At 50.0% G+C, this 18,497-nt stretch overlaps 1 protein-coding gene across 1 annotated transcript; it reads left to right on the top strand.

The window, feature by feature from the left end:
• The first annotated feature begins 4,989 nt into the window (after positions 1-4,989).
• LOC117887094 (butyrophilin subfamily 1 member A1-like) lies at positions 4,990-15,818 on the top strand. Its single transcript, XM_034789335.1, has 4 exons — positions 4,990-5,095; positions 6,724-7,071; positions 13,425-13,766; positions 15,661-15,818. Exons 1-4 carry the CDS (start codon positions 4,990-4,992, stop codon positions 15,816-15,818), a joined length of 954 nt encoding a protein of 317 aa, XP_034645226.1.
• Positions 15,819-18,497: the final 2,679 nt, after the last annotated feature.

Below are 18,497 nucleotides of genomic sequence, written 5' to 3'. Positions count from 1 at the left end.
GTACAGCTACTGGAAAAGTCTGTTAACGTGTATGGGGATGGAGCGGAAATCCTCCAGGGACATCTCCAGAAAGTTCTCCTTCATGTACTCCCAAAGCCTTTGCAAAAGGTTTCTGGGGAGGGCTGCCTTATCCTGTCCGCCATGGTAGGACACTTTATCACGCCAGGCCAGTAGCACGTAGTCTGGAATCATTGCATAACAAAGCATGGCAGCGTATGGTCCCGGTGTTTGCTGGCATGCAGACAACATCCATTCCTTATCTCTTTGTTATCCTCAGGAGAGTGATATCATTCACCTGGTTGAAATGGGGTGATTTTATTAAGGGGACATTCAGAGGTGCCCGTTCCTGCTCTTCTGAACAGAAATTTTCCCTGCTGTTAACCACGCGGTGGGGGGAGGGGTGAAGTGATCATCCAAGAGAATCGGGTGTGTGTGTGGGGGCGTGGTTTACTTGGGTTTGTGCTGCATGTTAACCCGGAAACCACAGCCCCTCCTTTTACATTGAAAACCCATTTTAAATGCCCAACCCAATTCATCCTTGATGTGGGAAATGCGCTGCTGTTTGAAACCATTCCCACATGTTAGGAAGGTTAAAAAAGCCAAAACACTGTGGCTTACCATGGCTGCCTGCAAGCCGAAATCTGTTGCCTGGCACTGCGTGAGTGATCTCTCATACCAAACCGGCAGGCAGAGGAAAAACGCGACCTTGTAACAAAAGTGTACCCATTGTTCTCTAAAATGTGTCTTTTTTTTTTTTAACCATCTCTCCCTTCTCCTCCACCAGCTGCAAATGTTTCTCCTTCACAGAGGCTAGTGAACATTAGAAAGAGAAAATGGAGGACGCGGAACGATATGTTCACGGAGCTCCAGATGTCCTCCCACGCTGATAGAGCACAGCAGAATGCGTGGAGGCAGTCAATGTCAGACATGAGAAAAACACAATATGAAGGAGAGGTGGCGGGCTGAATGGTGGGATGAAAAGAGCAAGTGGCGGGCTGAAGATGATAGGTGGCATCAGCTTGCAGACAGACGGCAAGAGTCAATGCTCCGTCTGCTGGAGCATCAAACTTATATGCTCCAGCGTATGGTTGAGCTGCAGGAAAGGCAGCAGGAGCAGAGACCGCTGCTACAGCCCCTGTGTAACCAACAGCCCTCCTCCCCAAGTTCCATAGCCTCCTCACCCAGACGCCCAAGAACACGGTGCGGGGGCCTCCGGCCACCCAGTCACTCCACCCCAGACGATTGCCTAAGCATCAGAAGGCTGGCCTTCAATAAGAGTTAAAGTTTTAAAATACAGTGTGTCCTTTTCCATCCCTCCTCCCGCACCCATCCCAGGCTACCTTGGCAATTATCCCCCTACTTCTGTGAGGAATTAATAAAGAATGCATGAATGTGAAAAAACAATGACTTTATTGCCTCTGCAAGCGGTGCTCGAATTGGGGAGGGGAGGGTGGGGGTGGTTGGTTTACAGGGAAGTAGAGTGAACCGGGTGGCGGGGGGGCGGAGGGTTCATCAAGGAGAAACAAACAGAAGTTTCACACTGTAACCTGGCCAGTCACAAAACTCGTTTTCAAAGCTTCTCTGATGCGCACCGTGCCCTGCTGTGCTCCTCTAACCACCCTGGTGTCTGGCTGCACGTAATCAGCGGCCAGGCGAGTTTCCTCAACCTCCCACCCCACCATAAATGTCTCCGCCTTACTCTCACAGATATTGTGGAGCGCACAGCAAGCAGCAATAACAATAGGGATATTCTTTTCGCTGAGGTCTGAGCGAGTCAGTAAGCTGCGCCAGCGCGCTTTTAAACGTCCAAATGCACATTCCACCACCATTCGGCACTTGCTCAGCCTATAGTTGAACAGATCCTGACTCCTGTCCAGGCTGCCTGTGTACAGCTTCATGAGCCATGGCATTAAGGGGTAGGCTGGGTCCCCAAGGATCACGATAGGCATTTCAACATCCCCAACAGTTACTTTCTGGTCCGGGAAGAAAGTCCCTTCCTCCAGCTTTCGAAACAGAGCAGAGTGCCTGAAGACGCGAGCATCATGTACCTTTCCTGGCCATCCCACGTTGAGGTTGGTGAAACGTCCCTTGTGATCCACCAGGGCTTGCAGCAGCATTGAAAAGTACCCTTTGCGGTTTATGTACTCGGTGGCTTGGTGCTCCGGTGCCAAGATAGGGATATGGGTTCCGTCTATGGCCCCACCACAGTTTGGGAATCCCATTTCAGCAAAACGATCCACTATTGCCTGCACGTTGCCCAGAGTCACTACCCTTGATATCACCAGGTCTTTGATTGCCCTGGCAACTTGGATCACAGCAGCCCCCACAGTAGATTTGCCCACTCCAAATTGATTCCCGACTGACCGGTAGCTGTCTGGCGTTGCAAGCTTCCACAGGGCTATCGCCACGCGCTTCTCAACTGTGAGGGCTGCTCTCATCTTGGTATTCTGGTGTTTCAGGGCAGGGGACAGCAAGTCAAAGTTCCATGGAAGTGCCCTTACGCATGCGAAAGTTCCGCAGCCACTGGGAATCATCCCACACCTGCAACACTATGCGGTCCCACCAGACTGTGCTTGTTTCCCTTGCCCAGAATCGGCGTTCCATGGATAGAACCTGCCCCATTAACAACATGATCTCCAAAGCACCGGGGCCCGTGGTTTCACAGAATTCTTGGCATGTCCTGGCTCTGCATATACTCCAGGACAATGCGCGTGGTGTTCATAGTGCTCATAATTGCTGCGGTGATCTGAGCGGGCTCCATGATCCCAGTGCTAGCTATGGCGCCTGGTCTGAAAAAAGGCGCGAAACTAGTATCTGACGGACCAGGAGAAGGAGGGAGGGCCGAGTGATGACATGGCGTACAGGTACAGGGAATTAAAATCAAGAAAGGTGGCTGTGCCTCAGGGAGAAACACAAACAACTGTCACACAGAATGGTCCCCCCAAAGATTAAACTGAAAACCCTGGGTTTAGCGAGCTGTTGATTTCACGGAGGGAGGGGAAGCAAATGAATACAGAACAAATCTATTTTTTACATCTTAAGCTGGCAACCGACAGTGCAGCATGACTGATAGCCTCTGCAGTACGATGACGATGGATACCAGTCGTAATATACCATCGTCTACCAAAAGGAAAGGTGCTGCTGCTGTGTAGCAATGCAGCCCCACGTCTGCCAGCACCCAGATCGCCCTCGGCCTCTTCTGGGTGCTTAGCAGACAATACTGGGCAATTGGCAGAAAATAGTATATTACGACTGGTAGCCATCATCAGCGAGACAGTAGCATGTCTGCCCAGGTGCCCGTGATTGACAGCCTCTGCAGTACGACGACGATGGATACCAGTCATAATATACCGTCTTCTACCAAAGGGCAAGGGGCTGGTGCAATGCAGCCCTACGGCTGCCAGCCCCACGGCTATTAGTCATGCTACACCGTCTACCGCCAAAAGGCAGTTAGCAGCTGCTGCTGTATCGCAATGCAGTCCCACGTCTGCCGGCACCCAGAGGACATATGGTGACGGTGAGCTCAGCTGAGCTGAGCGGGCTCCATGCTTGCCGTGGTATGTTGTCTGCACAGGTAACCCAGGTAAAAAGGCGCGAATCTATTGTCTGCCGTTGCTGTGACGGAGGGGGAGGGGCCTGACGACATGTACCCAGAACCTCCCGCGACACTGTTTTGCATCATCCGGGCATTGGGATCTCAACCCAGAATTCCAAGGGGCGGCGGAGACTGCGGGAACTGTGGGATAGCTACCCATAGTGCAATGCTCCGGAAGTCGACGCTAGCCTTGTACTGTGGACGCGGTCCGCCGACTAGAGCACTTAGAGCATTTTATGTGGGGACACACACAATCGGCTGTATAGAACCGATTTCTATAAAACCGGCGTCTATAAATTCGAACTAATTTTGTAGTGTAGACATACCCTCAGTGACTATCTGCAGAGACACCAGGCAGCCTTTTCCACACCAACTAACCATGTGTTAGTCATCTGGCCTATAGAATCGGAAAGTCCTTAGGTCAGCACAGAGAAGCAAAGTTTAAGAGAGGGTTCAGCCTGGCCAGAGCTGGGGCTCTGCCGAGCTGTGCTGCTGGAGGGTCCAGCTTGAATCGCTCTCTCCCTGTCCCTGTTTTGTCTCTCAGTCCCAAGTGAGTCCCTGTGTCTCTGTCAGCCCAGTCCTTTAACACAGACACCTGGCACCTTCGCCCTTTGTGCTCCAGCTCCCGGCTATTGCTCCTCTTCCCTGCAGAGAGGTCGGGGGAAGAAACTTGGTGTAGGAGTTGATGTTTAATCGTTGAGGCTTCCCATTGTCTTTTCAAGATCCTCCATTGATATGGGTTGATTCCAGCCCAGACAGTCCGAGTGGCTCTACATCTCAGACACCTAGCCTGTTCGGCCATGTCCCAGCGAGAGAAGCAATTCTTTCCCCCAAAGCAGTAGCAATGCCAAGGGGATCGGTACAGAGTCCTACCAATTGTTCATAAAAATATTTCAGTAAAATTCCCCACCTGTCACACCTTCATGGAGAAAACACAGGGTGCAAAAGGGCTCTTTAGTACAGTGAAGAAAGGCATAACAAGAACCAACGGCTGGAAGTTAAAACTGGACAAATTCTCATTAGAATTAAGGAACAGAATTATAACAGTGAGGGTGATTAATCATTGGAACAAACTACCCAGGGAAGTGGTGAATTGTCCGTCTCTTGCTGTCTTCAGATCAACAATTGGTGACTTTCCGGAAGATGCTTCAGTCAAACACAAATGTTCAGTACAGGGGTAAATGGGTGAGAGTCTTTGGCCTGTGGCACAGATCAGAGTAGATGATCTAATGGCCCCTCTGAGCTTAGTCTATGAATATTGGGAAGTGCGCTAATGTAAACATAACTGACCAATGGACCAGGACTATTAAAGTCAGACAACCTGGCACTGTCACTGCATCCCACTCACTCGCCGTCTGGTTTGTTATTTCTCTTGTTCCCCAGACCAAGCTACGATGACGAGGAAGGTTCCCTTGTTCTTCCCCGGCACCACAGTGAGCTCTGCTCTGCCCAGTTACGTCGCTCTGTGCCTCACTCTACAGGTTCACAGGCTGGCGTCAGGTAGGAGCTCCGGCCTCCTCGCTGGTTTTGCTGCTGTTGCTGGTCATCAATGTACATCTCACATCACTGCCTTGTCTTGTAAATCACATCTGATCAACCTGCCAACAACCAACAACATGGAGAGATCGCAGGCTACACCTAGGTCCCCAGTAACCGTGGTTACTATCTAGACACCATATTGTCAGGCCTTGACACTACATCCTTCCTACTGCTCTGACTGATTTCTGGCAGTTTCTAAAACACAGAACACAGTGAGCACCACTACAGGGCTCGCAAACTATTTAAAAGGACACTTCCAATTCCTATACACTGCACTGACAGACCGTATACATCACAAATCAGACTCTTCTGCCACGAAGGAGTCCTGAATCCTAGACTCTCCAGTTTAGACGTAACAACCCACAAGTCATTCATGCTGCACTAGGCACATCTGACTAGGGCTCAGAGCTAGACCTCATCTCACAGTGAGGATGTGAAGATATTTGCTGGCTTCTTCATTCTGTGCCTTCAGTGAAACCCTGATAGTGACCCACTCCACCCCCGGGATGACTCCACAGCTCCTTGGGCATTTTGGTTCCCTCCTGCTGTGGTTTCCATCCTGTTAATTTAACCAGCTCTCTCTGTCTCTCCTGATGCTGAGTCTCTGCACCTAGACTCCCACATCCTGTGCTGTTCCACAGTGACCGATTCTCTATTTCCTGCTCTTTTCTATCTGCCTCCTTCTCCCTCTTCATTATCTGACCTCTGACTTTACCTTTATAGGCATTGCTTGCATAGTGATGATCTGTTTTCATATCTTTACACCTTGTCAGCCTTTACACCCCCCCCCTGCAGATGAGGAGGCCCCTGTGCTGGAGCAGCACGAAAAGGCCTTGGTGTATCAGAGAACCAGGCCCCCAGTACCATTATCCCCAGGGTGCCTATGAGAAGTTAGAGCTTTATTCAGAGATAATAGGGACAGTGTATAACACTCGTGTGAACTCTGTGTGACAGATATTGCAGCCACATGTGGCATTTTGGGGACTATCAAATTCACTTTATGAATGTTCTGTTTATTTTGTACCCCCTTTATCAATGGTATCTATACATGTTATATGTATCTTTGTGGGCTCGGGATTGTAATCTATGCCATGGGGGAGGGTTACCCCATCTCCTTCAGAATTTACAAACCATGGGGGTAATTACTTGTGGGACAGGTAACAGCTCCAGAGAAGTACCACCCCTCAGGAGAGTTGCATAAACTGGGCTAGACCAGGTCCCAGAAGCCCAAGAGAACAAAGATGTTTGGTATAAAAGCTGGATTTGAACTGACCAGAGGCCCGAGATCTTGGGCTGCAAAGTGACAGGACCTGTTAACCAAGAGGACAAACCCTTAGAGAAAGGTTTGAATGACTTTGGACCCTACCAGAGAGTCCCATGTGCCAGATGACAATTCTTTGGTATAAGTGTAACGTGTGTTCAGACCTTTGATTGGTTTATGGTAAGTTTTCTCTGTCAGGCTTTTGTCTTTAAATGGTCTCTCACTTCTAATGCAGGGCGCTCTCTTACAGTGTGTTTTACTGTTCAATTAATGTTACTCCCAGCCCCCATGCAAAATTAATTTCCTTTTTTCATTGTACATTTCACAGCACAGTTCACAGTGACTGGACCTGACCACCCAGTCATTGCCTCCATTGCAGGGGAGGCCATCCTGCCCTGCCACCTCTCCCCCAGGATGAGCGCTGAGAACATGGAGGTGAGATGGTTCCGATCCCAGTTCTCTCCAGCTGTGCACCTGTACCGTGATGGGCAGGATCAGTACGGAGAGCAGATGTTGGAATATCGAGGAAGAACTGAGCTTTTGAAAAACAACATCACCAATGGGAGAGCTTCCCTGAGAATACGCGATATCCGACCCTCCGATGATGGGCCATATGTGTGTTTTTTTCAGTCCGGTGTCTCTTATGAAGATGCTATATTGGAACTGCAGGTGGCAGGTCAGTAACTTCTTCTGATGATTTAATGTCTTCAGTGGGGTAATAAGTGGAGTCACAGGGTTAATTGTGAGATGACACAATTTTTCTCATTATAGTGGGGCAGTAACTGTGCTCTGGATAAGGTTGATTCTAGTTTGCTGTTTAATATCCATTTTTTCTAAGTTCTCTAAAATTCACACGCATACTCAGATTGTTTTGAAAATTACTGCAACTCATTGGAGTCTGGGGTCGGGTTAGTGGTCCAAATGTGAGGTCTTTAGAGCAAGGAATTAATGAGACACACTAATACCCCTAAATAGTCAGGTGACATTAACATGTTGTGGTTATTACAACTATTTTGTGCACACCTGGGGCTGAACAATGACTCTGATCCTCCCCAAACTGATGCCACCGGCTGGAATTGATCTCAGCACGTGTGTGGCCCCTTCAGGGTAACAGTGGTTGATACACAGGGACCTGTAGCCCAGAGCCTGGTCTAAGAGTGGGAGAATTGGGGAATTCCCCGCCCCCAGAACAGATAGAGGCAGGAGGCCTGACCCCTGAACGTGCTGTGAGAGAGACCAGCAAGGAGACAGAGGTGCAGCTAGTTCTGTAACCATGACATGAGGTTTAGGTCAGGTGTAGCGAACTCCTGGTCTACATTCAAACACTGAGCCTGCTCCACAGAAACCACCCCTGACTTGCAAAACGTTATCGTCTCGTCACCCTTGCCCTGAGGATTCCTTCTGGGATGTTGCCTTCACTTACCCCTCACCAAGCCCAGGAGATCACTGGCATATTTGACACCAGACAGCTAACAATCCCCATGGCAAGGAGTCTGTGCACTGCTACTGACACAACCGGCACAACTCAGCACTGAAATGAGGCATGATCGATCCCTTAAGGTACACCTGCACCTCTCCGCATATCAGTGACAGTGCTGCCAATATGCTCCAAATAATCCCCCCCACTGGTCATTACAGCTACACCGAGCACAGTGCATGCAGCTTTAGTGCATGCAGCCAATTCCCAGTGGTTATTGCCAGCTCCAAAGGGGCAGAGTTAAGTTTGTTTGGGTTTTTACCTTCAGTATAGATTTCCTGGTTTTAGAGGTCTGAGTTTTGCTGAAAAAGGCATTCTGGAAAGGCAGGAGATAATACAGAGTTAAGGTTGCCTGGAGGTAACTAAGTTTTTGGTCAGTGAACAGACACGAGGAAGGATTACAGGAAGGGGGCATTGTTTGTGTCGTGTTCCACAGATTTGAATTGCAGCATGTATCTGCCTGCACTGCAGCTGCATTCCCTGTGTTCAGTGTAGCTGTACTGACCAGTGGAGAGAGTAGTGGGGACAGGGTCTCAGAGCTGTCACTGTGCTGTGGAAGGGCAGGAGATAATCTCACCAGGCAGCCTGAACTCTGTGCTAACGAAGGTTTTGTCAGTGAATTTTCTAGTTGTTTTTTATTTTTAACAGAAAGGGAAACGTTTGTTGTAGGAGCTAGTGGCCATTTACGTGGTTGTAGTTCTCACCTAGGTTTGCAGTTGCTACACGACTGTGCCTAGGTAATAACCAAAAGTATAGTATGGTGCTTTTCCATTAGTAGACCTGAAAGAGCGTCACATCATTACCCCCATTTTACAGATGGGAAACTGAGGTATGGAGACGAGAAGTGAGTTGCCCAAGGTCACCCAGCAGGTCAGTGGCAGAGCGAGGAATAGTCCCAGTCCTGGGAACTCTGTTAGGCCACTCAGTTGCTCTGTGATTGCTCACTGCCCTTCCCCCCTGTATGTTCTGTGATAGTGCAATGGGGATAACGGTCGTGCTGTGCAATGTTTGCAGTGTGTAGCTCGTAACAGGGCTGGTGAGAGAAATCTCATCCCAAGTCTCTGCCCCAACACCTTGACAGTTTTATTACACAGCGGCTACTTTAAGCATGTGAGAGAAGACTGATGTATCTGTTTCCTTCTCCACCATCCCCCACAACATGTAGCTCCCCTCTGCCCTGCGTTTCTGGGAGCCCACATCACAGGCAGCAGCTTACTGGTGGGCCACACACTACCTCGGTTATGTAGCCTGAGCTGCACACTGAGCTGGGCTCCTCACCCCAACTACCAGGACTAGCTGGGCCCCCCGCCCGCTGGTCCAGCCAGATTTCCCCAGGACCCCAGCCATGTTGCAGGCCCACCCAATCCAACTCCCCCTTCCCCACACACTCTTCCAACCCCACACAGGGGTGATGTGTATTTTAACTATTCATTTCCTGCATTGCAGATGTTTACATTTTCATCGCATTCAGCCCCCCACTCCCCCTTGGTTACAGATCATACGAGGGGGTTAGACAGCCCAAGAGTGGCAGGGGATCCCAGATCCCAGGACATACAGTGGGAAGAAAAAGGAATTCAAAGCCCTGCAAAAGAGTAGGACTCCCCCAGATCCCAGAATGGGAAAAGGGAGAATTTGGGGCTCACAGGACTCCCTGCCCCTAAACCCACAACTTTTACTACCAACGCTTACCATATCAAATACCTCCCACCCCACTCCTTCCCCTTACCTTAGGAGGCCCCAACCCTTTTTCCTCCCCTCCCCCCATTCCCATTTATCCCCCTCCCCATAATACCCACATGCCTTGCTGCAGACCCAACCCCTGTTCCCATCTCCTCTTCCATCCCCATCACCCCTCCCAGCGAGTGTTTGCCGTGTAATTTATTTTCTTTTCAAAAATAGTTTCATCACCTTCTGAATTATCTCCTGGATACAGATTACATCTCAAAAAAGAAAATCAAAATCAAAACAAAAAACAAAAAATCCATCCACCTTGAAATAGGCCTTGTCTACACGGCCAACTTTTGTTGACAAAAGTTACGCTGACAATCAAAAAGTGCTATAATAATGTAACCCTTCTGCCAGCTGGAGTGGGCAGCAAGAAGGGCCGGGTTCAATATCTAGGGGCTTCCTTTTCAACAATATAACCAAAACCGGCTTGAGCTCCCGCCCAGTAACGTGGGAAAATTTCACTCTACCCTCTGGGCACTTCTAAGAGGCAATTCTTCCCCTCTCGCAAGCAGAGATAGAAATAGTTTCTTTAATAAAAGTAACCTAGCATTAATCTGAGAAAACAGCACAAGTGATATTCATAAACACAAAAGCATGAGCAAGACACCCTCCCCAGAGTATGCTGGGCAGCGTCCTTTGCTTCAGGTTCTTGAGTCCAACAACCAAGTTTTTGTAGTGTGCCCCCCGTTTAACACACCATTCACAGTTGTTGTGCCTGCACAGACCCAGAGTTCATAGGTACATCTGTGTGCATTCTGGTCCTGCCATGAGCAGGGGAAGGGGGGTAAATGCACCCACCAGCCACCTGTCTGCTGCTCCCAATGGCCGCCCCCACCGGCCGTCTGCCTGCTGGTCCCGCCGGCCGCCTGCTCACTGCTCCCATTGGCCGTCCCAGCCAACCGCCTGCCCGCTGCTCCTGCTGGCCAACTGTACCCTGCTCCCACCTGCCCGCTTCTCCTGCCGGCTGCCTGCTTGCCGCACCCACTGGCCGCCTGCTCGCTGCTCCTGCCAGCCGCCTGCCTGCTGCTCCCGCCTGCCACCCCCACTGGGTCACTGCTCCCACCGGCTGGATTAAGATCATTCAGATTAAGCTCATTTTATTTCAGTTTAGCTCATCAGTAAAAGTGTGATCTGGTGCAGAAGGCATTACCTTAACCCTGCATTTTTTTGTTATCTAATGTCTGTATTTTGTGGGTGTGAGTGTGGGTGTGTTTCCTGTTTCTCAGTGAAGTCCAGTTTTCTGCTGCCAACTTCTGCATTCTGGAAGGGTACAAGGCACAGCCGAGGCAACCTGAACTCCCCAGTAACAAAGTTTTTTGGTAGTGAATTAATTTGTTTGTCTATACCAGGGGCAGGCAAACTTTTTGGCCTGAGGGCTGCATCAGGTTTCAAAAATTGTATGGAGGGCCAGGTAGGGGAGGCTGTGCCCCCGCCACCATTCTGAACCCCCCGTGCTTCTTGCCCCCTGACAGCCCACCCGGGACTTCTGCCCCATCCAAACCCCCCTGTTCCCTGATGGCCCCCCTGGAATCCCTGCCCTATCCAGCCCCCCACTCTCTGTCCCTTGACTGCCCTAGACGTCCTGCCCCTAACTGCCCCCCGCCACCCAATCCAACCCCCCCTCTCCTTCCTGACTGCCCCCCCGGGATCCCTGCCCGATCCAACCCCCCTGTTCCCTGCCCTCTGACTGCCCCGGCCCTTGACCACCCCCCAAACTCCCCTGCCCCCTATCCAACCCCCCTCTCCCGCTCCCTGCCCCCATACCATGCTGCCTGGAGCACCGGTGGCTGGTGGCGCGGCTGTATCATGATAGGCACCGTGCCGCCCAGCTGGAGTCAGCCACGCCACAGCACAGGTCAGAGCACCGGGTCAGGCCGGGCTCTGCTGCTGCGCTTCCCCAGGAGCTCGCAGCCCCACCCCCAGAGCATTGTGCTGGCGGCTGAGGCTGCGGGGGAGGGGGAACAGCAGGGGAGGGGCCGGGGGCTAGCCTCCCGGGCCAGGAGCTCAGGGGCCGGGCAGAATGGTCCTGCGGCCGGATGTGGCCCAGGGGCCGTAGTTTGCCCATCTCTAGTCTATATATACACATGCACTGGTTACAATGAAGTAGTGCAAAACCCTACATGGACACTCTTAAATGGTTTGGAAATGGCTTATATTAATGCAGCTTGTGTCGATTCCTTCTTGATTTAAGAGTGTCCACACAGGGGTTTGCATTGGTTTAAAAAAATCCACTTTAGCAAAACTGTAGCAAGTTTGTGCATAGAACAGCCCTGACATTAAGATTAATTCTATCAAATTGAAATCTGACCAGATTAACTGACCAGCTGCACTCGTGGACTCACATTCAATTCTCAGTTTAATACGAAATGGCTTTTGATAAGGGCAAATATAGTGCCCATCTATAAAAAGGGAAATAAAAACAACCCAGGAAACTACAGACCAGTTAGTTTAACTTCTGTGCCAGGGAAGATAATGGAGCAAGTAATTAAGGAAATCATCTGCAAACACTTGGAAGGTGGTAAGGTAATAGGAAACAGCCAGCATGGATTTGTGAAGAACAAATCATGTCAAACCAATCTGATAGCTTTCTTTGATAGGATAATGAGCCTTGTGGATAAGGGTGAAGCTGTGGATGTGGTATACCTAGACTTTAGTAAGGCATTTGATACAGTCTCGCATGATATTCTTATTGATAAACTAGGCAAATATAATTTAGATGGGGCTACTATAAGGTGGGTGCATAACTGGCTGGATAACTGTACTCAGAGAGTTGTTATTAATGGTTCCCAATCCTGCTGGAAAGGCATAACGAGTGGGGTACCGCAGGGGTCCGTTTTGGGACCAGCTCTGTTCAATATCTTCATCAACGACTTAGATATTGGCATAGAAAGTACGCTTATTAAGTTTGCGGATGATACTAAACTGGGAGGGATTGCAGCTGCTTTGGAGGACAGGGTCATAATTCAAAATGATCTGGACAAATTGGAGAAATGGTCTGAGTTAAACAGGATGAAGTTTAACAAAGACAAATGCAAAGTGCTCCACTTAGGAAGGAAAAATCAGTTTCACACATACAGAATGGGAAGAGACTGTCTAGGAAGGAGTACGGCAGAAAGGGATCTAGGGGTTATAGTGGACCACAAGCTAAATATGAGTCAACAGTGTGATGCTGTTGCAAAAAAAGCAAACATGATTCTGGGATGTATTAACAGGTGTGTTGTGAGCAAGACACGAGAAGTCATTCTTCCGCTCTACTCTGCTCTGGTTAGGCCTCTGCTGGAGTATTGTGTCCAGTTCTGGGCACCGCATTTTAAAAAAGATGTGGAGAAATTGGAAAGGGTCCAGAGAAGAGCAACAAGAATGATTAAAGGTCTTGAGAACATGACCTATGAAGGAAGGCTGAAAGAATTGGGTTTGTTTAGTTTGGAAAAGAGAAGACTGAGAGGGGACATGATAGCAGTTTTCAGGTATTTAAAAGGATGTCATAAGGAGGAGGGAGAAAACTTGTTCACCTTAGCCTCTAAGGATAGAACAAGAAGCAATGGGTTTAAACTGCAGCAAGGGAGGTCTAGGTTGGACATTAGGAAAAAGTTCCTAACTGTCAGGGTGGTTAAACACTGGAATAAATTGCCTAGGGAGGTTGTGGAATCTCCGTCTCTGGAGATATTTAAGAGTAGGTTAGATAAATGTCTATCAGGGATGGTCTAGACAGTATTTGGTCCTGCCATGCGGGCAGGGGACTGGACTCGATGACCTCTCGAGGTCCCTTCCAGTCCTAGAATCTATGAATGTATGAATCTATGAATCTATAACAGTGTAATAAAACTTTTGGCTCATTACGGGGTACTGTAGGATTATCACAAGTTCATTTATTTCTTCTGTAGGTTTCGGCTCTGCTCCTGCCATCTCTGTGGAGGGACATCAGGACGGAGGGATCCGGGTTGTGTGTCGATCAGCCGGATGGTACCCACAGCCTGAGGCTCAGTGGAGAGATCTCCAGGGGCAGCTCTTGCCATCAGCTTCTGAAAACATATCCCAAGAGGCCAATGACCTGTTTCAAACAGAGATTGCCATTGTTATAACAGAAGAGTCCAACCAGAAAGTGTTCTGCTCTGTCAGGAATCTCCTTCTCAACCAGGAGAGAGAGTCAGAGATTTCCATAGCAGGTCAGTGCCTGTCTGTGCCGCACATGGATAGATTGAGAGGTTGCAGACATGGGCAGAGAGTATTTATCATTGTGTCTCCTGTTTATTGGCCTGAACCTTCAATGTACTGAGCACGTCTTGTAAAGTCCTGAATAACCTCAGTTCTCTTTGGATATGTCTACACTGCAATTCAAAACCCGCTGGTGACCCAGGCCAGCTGGCTCAGGCTAAGGGCCTGTTAAATTGTGGTATAGATGTCTGAGCTTGGGCTGGACCCTGCTACATGCACTAAAAATTCCCCACTTTAAAACGGGAACAGATCAAAATGCACCAGGGAACTTTTAGTGCAGTGCAGCAGGGTGCACACAGCCAGTTAGTGCGCAGCAGGCCAGTGCACAGTTGATTTACACCCCAGCCTGCTGTGCACTAACTGGGCCTATAGACGAGCCACCGTAGAGCAAGGTGGGTGAGTTGTGCCTGCTGCCTTAGGGAGATGCCTTCCTCTCTATTCTAGGGTTCTTGTGTATTCAGATTCTAGATTCTAAGAAATAAAGTCATGATACACTGCAACCTTCCAGCAGGAGTATTTATGCTTGTATCTCACTTTGTGTTTGTGTGTGCATGTGCGCACACGCTGTGAACATCACAATTCTCTGTGGGGCTGGGCGAGGGAATTCTTCTTTGTTCTCAGTGAGAGTTGTGGGTGCTAAATATTTATGAAAATCTGGGTAATAAAGTCATTTTTCCTGACAAGCACAAGAGAGCCCTGAATATGGCCTGAGCATTGCTACTTAGATTACATCTGAAACTACCAGCAATAAAAGTTCAGGCCCAAAATATGCAGAAACAAAATCTTACCTAAGAGCACCTTAATTTTTAGAAAAAAAGGTCCTGATTTTGTATTGTTATCTACCAAATAACTTGGTTACTATCGAATGAATATTTCATCACTATAATAGTAAGAATGTTGTATTGGTAAAGCACCAGTTGTTTGAGGTCTCATAGTGCTGCACTTCTGGTTAGTCTATGATATGCCCAGTATTACCTGATTGTTATGTTCACGGCACACACAGAGAGTTAGAAACAAAACATAAATACTCTTTCTGAAAGGCTGCAATGTAACACTGCTTTATTTCTAAGAATCCAGAACTCTAACACGCCACAGCCAAATACAGAGAGAGATAAAGCAGGCTGCTCCCTAAGGCAGAGAGGGAGAACCAAACCCACCCTGCTCTAGGCTGGCTCTTTGCAGACTGACTGCAGAGGACCCAGATGCATGCTCCCTACAGAGCCCCCTAGCCTGCAAGCAGGACCAGGAATCCCCTCAGGATTTCAAGTGTGAACTTGTAATTTATACATGGTTTCAATACACCGCACTAATCACTTAGCAAGAACCCTCTAGTCAGCCATTGCTCCAAGGCCCAGGAAAGAGGACGCTGGGGGAATTTTTACTTTGAATCTCCAGGCTCAGTTTTGTTTTTATTAAAATCCTGCATTAACATATTTTGGGCCAGATTCTTTCATGTGGCTGAACCCCAGTGAGCACAGGGTGTCAGGAAGCTCCTCACAACTCTCTGATTCTGAGATCCAGTCTGCACTGGCTTCAGCCTTGGGATCAGTTAGAGCAGCCTAGGGAATGCCTGAACTTACGCCAGTGGGGGATGGTGTAGCATAATGGAGCTGCACCCTACGCTCTCCCCTCCCTCAACACACCCCCTCCCATTAATTAACCATGTTCAGTAACCAGGCTAAAGCTTGGGTTTTCATTGGCTTAATAATAAAGCACAAAGCAGCCGCATCTCCCTGTGTATTACCCTGTGAGACGCTTAACTCGTCATAGCATCACCACTGTCGCAGTGTCCTGCCTTCATTCTGCGCGTGTTTGCTCCCAAGTCAACTACACTTTCTCTTGCAGAGCTGTTTTTCCCGAGGGTCAATCCCTGGATGGTGGCTCTGGGTGTGATCCTGGCTCTCCTGGCTGTTCTCATTGGCCTGGCCAGTTACTGCTTCTGGAGGCAACACAGAGCGAAAGGTGAAGTAACAAAAGGGGGGAATTTGGTGGTAGATGGATAGATATAAACAAAACCGGAAGTAAAGATACTGAGATTAAGGGGCTTTGATTCAATGTTTGGAGGAGTTTCAGGCAATGGGAGCTGGGCTGAGGGTGAAGGGGGAGCTGAATAAATTATGATCATGTTTGAACCAAGAAGTGTCAAGTGGTTTCACCCCTTCAGATCTCACTCAAGGATCCCAATGGAATGTGATTCTGAACTGTTCCCTGGGGATTGGCCTGGCTCCGTTTGAAACACCTTGTGAGGCTCAGGTTGCTGGGCTTGGAGCGCCGACATATGTAACTTGGCTGCTTGCAGGAAAACCAGAATGCAAAGCTGGGCAGGGGGAACTTATATCCCTATTCTGCCCTTCAGGCTGTGCATGAACCCCCCACCTCCCATCTCCCCATGCAGGTGAGCAGGAGCTGTGGATGGGCAGAGTAGTGGCTGTGCAAATGGAAGGGTTAGCTGTTACCTTATACCCTAAGGGTATGTCTACACTGCCCATATTACAGCGCGGCCGTGGCAGTGTAGTCATGCTTTATCGCCGGGAGCATAAAAACCCCACCCCGAACGAGCGGTGGTGGCTTTATCGCCGGGAGCAGCATACTGGCACTTTTCACCGCTAAAGCTTTTGCCACTCGGGGGGGAGGGGGGGAGGAAGGGGGGGGGGTTCACACCCTTGAATGACTAAAGTTTTAGCGCTGAAAGTGGCAGTGTAGACACAGCCTAAGATTTGTTCAGCCTGAGATCCTGCTACAGCAACAGAGCAATGAACTCTCCATTGTAGTATAAGTGCTCAGCTGTAGGTTTTTTTCCTTTAGTCCCAAAAGGCAGAAATTGTCTTTCAGTGATCTCTGTTTATAGGGAGCTGGGGTTCTCATAGCTGCCTAAGGGAGCTGAATGCCCAATTTTTGTTTAAAGTAATGGGCATTGAATGTGCAAATCCCCAAGGGAGCTGTGAAAGTCCCACCCGCAGGGTTTTCTCACCTGAAGTGCTGTGAATTGTATGTAGAAATGTACCAGTGTCGGAAGCATTGGGAAGGGGAAATGTCTGTTACAATGATTTCCCAGTGGGGACGGAAGCAGGTAATTCAGAGAAGCAGAGAGGAGCTGTGCTGTTTACTTGTGCTTTGTACTTGTAAAAGTAGGAACTGGATGTTGCACCTTTAGAACTGTCACCTACGCACTCTGTCAGCACCAGATGTGAACTGGTTTAGTCTGTGTCCCATTACTTTATGGTGTATGAGGAGGAATAATAACAGAAATGTGGAAATGGCAGAAGTGCTTAATGACTTCTTTGTTTCCGTTTTCACTAAGAAGGTTGGTGGTGATTGGACGTCTAATGTAGTGAATGCCAGGGAAAATGAGGTAGTATCAGAAGAGGGTAAAATTAGGGTTACCATATTTCCACAAGCAAAAAAGAGGACACTGAGGGGGGGAGGAGCCCCGCTCTAGCCCCGCCCCTGCCCCATCCCCATCCACTCCCTCCCACTTCCCACCCCCTGATTGCCCCCCTCAGAACCGCCAACCCCCCCCGCTCCTTGTCCCCTGACTGCCCCCTCCTGAGAACGCCCTATGACCCTACCTGTCCCCTGACTGCCCCGACCCTTATCCACACCCCCACCCCATATTCACACCCCCGGGGACTCCCATGCCCTATCCAACTGCTCCCCGCCCCCGACAGGACCCCCAGAACTCCTGACCCATCCAACCCCCTCTGCTCCCTGCCTGCCTCGACCCCTCTCCACACCCCTGCCCCCTGACAGCCCCCCCGCTCCCTGTCCCTGACTGTCCCAACCCCTCTCCACACCCCTGCCCCCCTGACAATTCCCCCCCCCAAACTCCCGACCCATCCAACCCCCCCTCCCTGTCTCCTGACCAGGGCCAGCTTTAAAGAACCCAGGAATCGGGCTGCGCTCCGGCCGGGGTTGTGGGGCCCGAGCCGGGCCGGCGCTGCTGGGGCCCGAGCCGGGCCAGGTCCGGGCTGGGGGTGCTGGGGCCCGAGCCGGGCTGGGTCTGGGCTGGGGGTGCTGGGGCCTGAGCCGGGCCGGGTCCGGGCTTGGAGTGCTGGGGCCCGAGCTGGGCCGGAGCCGCTGGGGCAGCCGGGCGCTTCTCGGCCTGGGCGGGAGGGAGCCGCTCGGCCAAGGCCGCGCCTCCCTGGAGCTCTCCTCCTCGTGCCCCCCCCGCCCCAGCTTACCTGCTGCTGCCTCCCGCTTGCCCCTGCTTCTTTTCAGACTTCCCGCGAAGATCTGATTAGCGGGAAGCAGGGAAGGGGGAGGAGCAGGGGGCGGAGCATTCAGGGGAGGGGAGGAGGGGGAGGACAACTGCGGGCCGGACAGCGTGGTAAGGCTGCAGGGGATGGGGGGAGCTGGGAAGGGGCTTTGGGTGCCCAGCGGTGCTTGGCCGCCGCTTTTCTATCTATAAATAGCTGACCGGGGGGAAATCCCAGACATTTTTAGATTTTTAAAAATCCCCCCCGGACGGCTATTTATAGACTGAAAAGCCAGACATGTCCGGGGAAATCCGGACATATGGTAGCCCTAGTAAAATAGGGAAAAGAACAAGTTAAAAATTACTTGGACAAATTAGATGTCTTCAAGTCACCAGGACCTGATGAATAGCATCCTAGAATACTCAAGGAGCTGACTGTGGAGATATCTGAACCACTAGTGATTATCTTTGAAAAGTCATGGAAGCT

The sequence above is a fragment of the Trachemys scripta genome, chromosome 14 (assembly GCF_013100865.1).
Source record: "Trachemys scripta elegans isolate TJP31775 chromosome 14, CAS_Tse_1.0, whole genome shotgun sequence".
Taxonomy (NCBI): Eukaryota; Metazoa; Chordata; order Testudines; family Emydidae; genus Trachemys; species Trachemys scripta.
The sequence above is the reverse complement of the archived record's forward strand: the minus strand, read 5'-3'. Positions and strand labels throughout refer to the sequence as shown.

What these genes read in the sequence shown, in the direction of transcription:
- LOC117887094 (XM_034789335.1), top strand. Translation starts at nt 4,990, where the DNA reads ATGACGAGGAAGGTTCCCTTGTTCTTCCCCGGCACCACAGTGAGCTCT. An exon ending in ATTGGAACTGCAGGTGGCAG is followed by an intron (nt 7,072 to 13,424) that starts GTCAGTAACTTC and finishes CAGTGTAATAAA; the next exon opens with ACTTTTGGCTCATTACGGGG. An exon ending in GTCAGAGATTTCCATAGCAG is followed by an intron (nt 13,767 to 15,660) that starts GTCAGTGCCTGT and finishes TTTCTCTTGCAG; the next exon opens with AGCTGTTTTTCCCGAGGGTC.